This window comes from Adiantum capillus-veneris, chromosome 1 (genome assembly GCF_014529385.1).
Source record: "Adiantum capillus-veneris isolate H3 chromosome 1, ASM1452938v2, whole genome shotgun sequence".
NCBI classification, from domain to species: domain Eukaryota; kingdom Viridiplantae; phylum Streptophyta; class Polypodiopsida; order Polypodiales; family Pteridaceae; genus Adiantum; species Adiantum capillus-veneris.
The window spans coordinates 85996250-86003396 of NC_140931.1; the positions used below are offsets into that span (position 1 = coordinate 85996250).

A 7147-nucleotide genomic window follows, 5' to 3' on the forward strand; every position below is an offset into this window, starting at 1 on the left:
CTGAACTACGGATGAATCGACGAGATTTCGGGTGCCAGAGACGATATCCCATCTCTCCATCTGCACCATATCCAATGAAAATACATTTGTGTGACTTTGGCTCTAACTTCTGGCAAAGTTGTTTAGGCACATGAGCATAAGCTTCACAACCAAAAACACGTAGATGCTCATAGTGGGGCTTTTGTTTAGACCATAACTCTTCTGGAATCTCATAAACAATGGCATACTACGCGAACAATTTATAATGTGCACTGCAATCAAGACGGATTCTGCCCAAAAGCCTTGTGTGAGATTTTCTCTAGAAAGCATGGTTGTGACTCTTTCCTGAATTGTAAGATTCATGCGCTCTGCAACTCCATTCTGAGCTAGTATGTATGGTGCAGTAAACCACCTTTTAATTCCTTTTTTAGCACAGAAATTGTCAAAATCCTTGGAGACATACTCTACACCGTTGTCAGTTCGCAACCTCTTGAGTTTCTTGCCAGACTGATTTGCAACAAGTGCCAAAAAAAATTGGAACACAGGAAGAACTTGATCCTTATGTTTCAAAGGATAAGCCCACACCTTTCGAGTAGAGTCATCTATGAATGTCACAAAATAGCTGCCCCCCCCCCCTAGAGATTTGGTTGACATAGGACCACAAACATCACTATCCACTAAATCTAGAGGTTCAACGTGCTTTTGACCCGATGGTAAGTGTACAGACCTAGTTTGTTTGCCATAGATACAATGCTCACAAACAAGAAAGCCAACATAAGACAAGACATGTAAGTATCCAAACAAGTCAAAGTTCTCATTTCTTTTTGGCTAATATGGCCTAGCCGACAATTCCACAACTCAGTAGACGGCAGCTCGGCTATAGATATGTAATCATGACCAACATCTGACACATGCATAAAATACAAGGTACCATGCTTCTGACTTCTGAGTACAACAAGATTACCTTTGAGTACTATCCACAAACCAGTGCCAAATGTGGTGTTATAGCCCAAATCATCAAGATGACCAACAGAAATCAAGATTTTAGTCAACTTGAGCACATGTGTGACATTACATAAAGTAAAGTACGTACCATTTCTTAGATGCAATTTGACGTTTTCGACACCCTCAATGTCTAGTTCATAAGCATCACCAAGTTTCACTTTTCCACAAGAGTGAGAATAAGTAGAGAACCACTCTCTATGTGGTGTCACATAGAAACTCGCACTAGAATCTACTATCCAATTCTGTGCATACTGTGCATCTTCTGTAACAAGAGCCTCAACAGGTAGATCTGCTGTGAAGACCAATACGTCATAGGTAAGTGGCATAACAACCACTGGAAGAGTCTCTAAAATAGGAGCATTTGAAGAATCTAGCACATTGATCTCCTCTAACTTTTCTTTCCCCTTGTTTGAATCATCAAACTTAGAAGTTTCACCGGATTGTTTATCCTTCTTGCTTTGCTGCCATTTCCTGCAATCCTTCTTCACATGCCCTTTTTTATGGTAGTCATAGCACTCAACATTACACATAGAACCCCCGAGACTTACTGCGTGAGCCTCCATGTTCCTTGCTTTTGGCATGACTTTGAGTGCGACCCCTTTGTCTATCACTAGCAACATACGCATCACCATCCTTCTTGCCTTTGAGAGATTTCTTGCGAATCTCCTCGGTAAACAGACTCCCAAGGATTTCATTATACACTAGACCGGTACGAGGTGCCGAGTTTCTAATCCGCAGTATAGAACATATCCCAAGACAAGGGTAAACTGCATAGCAAGAAGATACATTTGATTTTCTCATCAAAGACCAAACCCTGAGTGGTCAACTGAGTGAAAATGATATTGAACTCATTAATGTGAGTAGAAATAGTGCCCTCTTCCTTCATACGAAGGTCAAACAGCTTTTTCACCAAGAAAACCTTATTAGTGGCACTTTTGTTCTCATAACTGGAACACAACTTATCCCATACATCTCTACCAGTCCTTTCTCCAACTATAGTAAAGTACACAGATTTGGCCAAATGCAAACGGAGGGCAGATTTGGCCTTAGCATCAAGTTTCTCCCACTCAACATCTGTATACTCGCCCTCTGGGCGCTCCATGATAGGATCCAGTTGGCCTTTTTGTATAAGAACATCTTGAATCTGCTCTTTCTAGATAGCAAAATTTGTCCCATCACATTTCCGGATATTGTAAATATCCTTTTCACCACTAGATAACATGGCTACAAGCTAAAGATAATATGGTCATAAACATTGGTAATTATGGGAAAAATATCCCCAGAAAAATTGACAGAATCTCAATCCAAAACTATCACAAGAGATTAGAAACGCATCAAAAGTAATGCTCTCAAAGCACAAAACAAGTGCATCAACCACTAACTGTGCATAAAAAGTCAAAAGCTGACCCAAGACTGCCAACACGGCGTCAAATGCACCTAGCCCTCTCTATACATGTCCTATGACAAGGCCATAAAAAAGGGGTACTCCAGCAACCTATATCACCGAAAGGATCTCAACATTCGAGAATCCCCCAGCTCAAGAAAACCTCACGCTATCAACCCTCACAAAAGGTTATGCAGACAAGAAACCAGCCCAGTCTTAGAAAGGGCCTCCGAATCGAGTCTCAAACACAGCCGCGACTGCTAGAGACAAGCCAAATTGGCTCCACAAAAGATACATATGGTAGTTTCCGCAACTCAACATACATCCACTTTCAACAATACTGCATGGTGCAGTATACGCGCTCAAACAGGCACCAAACAAATTGTGCAAGCAGTAAACAGATCTCTGCGGGGAGTAAAACCGCTCTCAAAAGAGCTCAAGCACTATCAAAAGTGCCAAAACAATGCATATGAGCATCAACTACTCCCACATAAATTTGTGTTGATGCAAAACACTACAAACTGTAAGAAACCTGGATGTCCTATATGTATGCAAGAACCTGTGAGGAGATGGATGCCTAAAAAACCGAGATAATGTCGATGCCAAAAAGTACTCCTAATCAGCCCATAAACTATCTCAATAACACATAATAGCCATAAAACGGCTTTATACTGAGGCGCGCGGTCCGGAGCAAGCAACAAGGAAGTGGCCTCTAAGCACCACCTAGGCTCCCGTGTCACTCAAAAAAATATATATGGATGGCCAAAAGACCAAACCAAACCCACAAAAAACCAAGACAAAGGGAAAACTAACTATAATGAGTTAGGACATATCAAAACATGAACATCACACTTGAGCTTACACACGTCTTTGTACGATCATCCCCATCATACATACTAACATACCAAATGGAGAGACTTACCTGCAACAATTCATGAAACAAACTCACAAAGGCACTAACACTTGAGCATAAATAGACGCACGCACATACACAACCACAAACCAATTGATGATTTTGTTACTCTAGTGAGGGATCTCCAATCCAACCTCAACCTAGACCAACAAAGTACCACCAATGCTCAACACCATCATCAACAAAAACTCTCAAAGGAAAATACACAAGTGTTAGCACAAGTAGACGTTTCAATTGTTTCGGCAAGCTAAAGAAGATTCCAAAATGAGCACCAATTTGTGAATTGTCAAGAGATTTAGGAGATAATGAGAATATGTGTGCCCAAATCCAATTGTTATAGATAGATAAGTAGACCATACAAATGGAGAGCCTAGCTCTGGCGATTATCTTGACATAAGGACTTGACACGAGGGCTTCCTCACACACTTAAGTAGCTAAAGCTCTTCTTCTCTCAATAGATAAGCCCCCCCAAAGTGATGTAGAAGTACTCTATTTATAGCATTTCCAAGTGAATTATCTCTAGGCATAAGTATGCTTATTTGTATGGCTAATTAGGTTTAGGGTTTTTTGAATTCTTTATATGGTGGGACTACTTTTTCTTCTCTATTTATATTGAGTGAAAATAGGGAGAAGAGAAATAAATAATATGGTTGAATGGAGGTGTTTCTATCTACATGGGGTCTCCATTTTTTTAAAGGCTTATCCCTTTCAAAGTCTTCCAAGTGGGGTCCTTGGTTGTTGAACTTGCATATATTCCAATCGATGAGGCATGAGGGCATCACATGGACCCTTAATAATGTTTCATTGAGTCCATGAAAAATTATTATTGAATTTGGTGATGATATGCATGATAACAAGTGTACAAGCTAAGGTGCATGATTATAGTAATAAAATATAAATAATATGTATATAAAAAATAAAAGTAAAACAAAATAAGATAAGATAATATACAAAAGAGGTATGCTAAAATATATATTGTAATATTTTCTTCCAATCGATGCAGTGAAAAAATAATATTTACAATTTTACACAATGTGAAAGGAAAAAGTACACTGTAGTTAACTAACGTGAAGAAAAAATTGGAATCTCATGGATAACTAAAATAGAAATATATAAATGAATAAATACACTCTCTTTCGATGTAAATAAATATAAATTTTACAAAATTCACTATACCGTAAAAAAACACGACACACACCTAGTGAATTAGTAGGTGGGTAGGGAAAAAAATACTCACACTAGTTACATAAAAGGGGATGGGAGAAAATATGTGTGAAAATGATTTTTTTGTTTTTATAAAGTCACACTCTTAATATTTATGCCCTTTAAAATAAAGGAAAGAAATATTTACATAAATACTAAGGGCAGTATTATTTTTTGGATCCAACCCTACTTAGGTAATTAGTAAAGTGGATTTTTATGGTTAGGATACACTTTAGAGAAATATACACATTTATGAGCACACCATATCCACTATAGCGTGGTATCACACACATGAAGAAAAATAAGGTATGTACAATCTTTGAGTTAGCACGTGGGTAGAGTTAAAAGGTTAGTAGTGATGGAGTGAGGCTAAAAATGTGAAATTTTTAATAGCGAAAAGCAGCTATCATTTAGTCCTCCCCCAAGATGATGGTAGATTCATGTACCATCAAAAGGCATTCTTTCCAATGCAAGTGATGCCTGAGTGTTGATGAGATTTGATGTTTCCAAAGAATGTGTTTGTTGTCGCTCCCTACTACTTTTGCATGCCTTATGTGTATGAATGTCACAACAAAACATGGATGATGATGTAGCCTCTTGGTTTTGTAAACCCTTTGGTAGACTGCGACTCAAGTAGGGCTTTAGGCGATAACCATTTACCTTTTTAGAGTGATCCTTTCCATTTAGATCCATGAGCTCATAGTAGCTTGAATTAAAGGCCTTCTTCACGATGTAGGGACCCTGCCACCTAGTATTGAACTTCACATCAAAGCGATTATCAAGGCGATTGTCATACCTTAACACCAGGTCTCCTTCCTTGATTCCTTTGTCCTTGACCTTCTTGTTGAGATTATCTTTTACTTGTGTGGCTTTGCTTTTGTAGCACTCGTAAGCTGCCTCCCGCTTCCATTCTAGCTCTACTAAGGTGAGGAGACAATCCGCCCATGCTTCTTCTTCTGCTTGTGCCACCTTTCCATGAAGTCGTATTGTTGGAATGTTGATCTCGATAGGTTGCAAAGCTACTTGCCCATATACAAGGTGGAAGGGTGTGAAATCCGTAGCTTCCTTATACGTAGTTCGATACGCCCACAATGCTCGATTCAAGAAGTCATCCCATAGCTCGGTCTTGTTCTTTACCATCTTTCAGATGATCCTTGCAATGATTCCATTATCTTTCTCAACCAAACCATTTGATTGAGGATAGTAGGGGGTGCTATGCCGATGTAGAATGTGAAGCTCATCACAAACTTCTGTGATCAAACCCTTCCTAAATCCGCGACCATTGTCAGAAACAATTTCCAAAGGTGTTCCAAATCTGCAACAAATGTGAGTATATACAAACTTGCTCACTGTCCTCTCATTTACTCTTGCCACACTTTGAGCTTCTACCCACCTAGTCATGTAGTCTATGGCCACCAAGATATACAATTTTCCATTTTTAGTCCTAGGTAATGGACCCGTAGCATCAATGCCCCATTTTTCAAATGGACCATTTGCAAGGACTAGTTAACGTGGACCATGCAACAAGTGCTTGTTTCCATTAACTTGACAATTGTGGCAGCTTTTACACCAATGTTGAACATCAATGTGTAAGCTTGGCCAAACATACCCAGCAAGTAAAATCTTTTTTGCTATGAGTTCTTTTGCAAAATGACCACCATAACTGTTTGGAGCTGATAACAACATACAAGTGCCCACCTAGCCAAGGCCCCGTTGGGTCAACCGGCCAAAGTTTTGATGTGGTCACATTATTTTTCCGATGTTTAATACATCAAACCCTATAAAAGCCTAATGAAAATCGTTTATGTCAAGTCTGAGTCAAAGATGTAATTTTTACAGTGATGTATGTAAAGGTCCATGAGAACTTGGCCGCCGGCCACTTTAGAAAGCCCTAGGAATATAATACACTAAGGTTAGTGTGAAGGGGAGATTTTTTTTTGAAGATAAGGGACTATTGCGTTACACACAGAGAGCTACCTCTTTGCTCCAACTTGTAATCATCGCTTCTGTGGCTATGGTAATCCAAATTCAGTTCTGTTTCTTGCACTGTGTTCCTCTTACTCTGCTCTTTCATTCAAGTATAAGCATTCAAGATTCGGTGAAGGTTTCAAACGCATCTGTTTAGGCCTTAAATCGCAGTTTTGAGTGTTTATATGCGTATTTTATGTTGTTTTGACCCTAGGAGAGGCTTTAGGGACCTAAAAACGACCCTTTAGGATCATCCGTTTATTGTTTTTGCGTAGTGTGGAACGAACGATCGCGATCTTTGTACCTCTCTAGAATGCTGTGACATTGATAGGATATGTTCCTGATAGTCCCCTGTAGCTTCCCTTCAAGTTTCGTGCGATTCCGATATGATTTGCATGGTGAATGGGCGTGATGACTGTAGAGCTGTGTAAAAGGACATAGGCAGATTACTTGGCTTTAGTACGATTGATTTGCTTGTAGAGTTAGTAGTTGCATCTCTTCGAGTTCACTTCATTAGGATTGACACCCTAGTGAGTTTCCATGCCTCATCCGAGTCGCTTCCCCTGTATCGATAATTTTATGTTGATGCTTGAGAGCTATGCTATGGACGTCCTTCGCCACGACCCGCAAACATTGGCGCCACTGTCGGGGAATGAATCTTAGGTGATGAGTGACCGAGTGCGTATTCAGAGTTT

The 7147-nt window shown here is 39.6% G+C and overlaps 1 protein-coding gene across 1 annotated transcript; it reads right to left on the reverse strand.

Moving 5' to 3' along the window:
* Positions 1-4922: 4922 nt before the first annotated feature.
* On the reverse strand, positions 4923-5624 carry LOC147465103 (uncharacterized). Its single transcript, XM_086529615.1, has one exon. It carries the CDS (start codon positions 5622-5624, stop codon positions 4923-4925), a length of 702 nt encoding a protein of 233 aa, XP_086385741.1.
* Positions 5625-7147: the final 1523 nt, after the last annotated feature.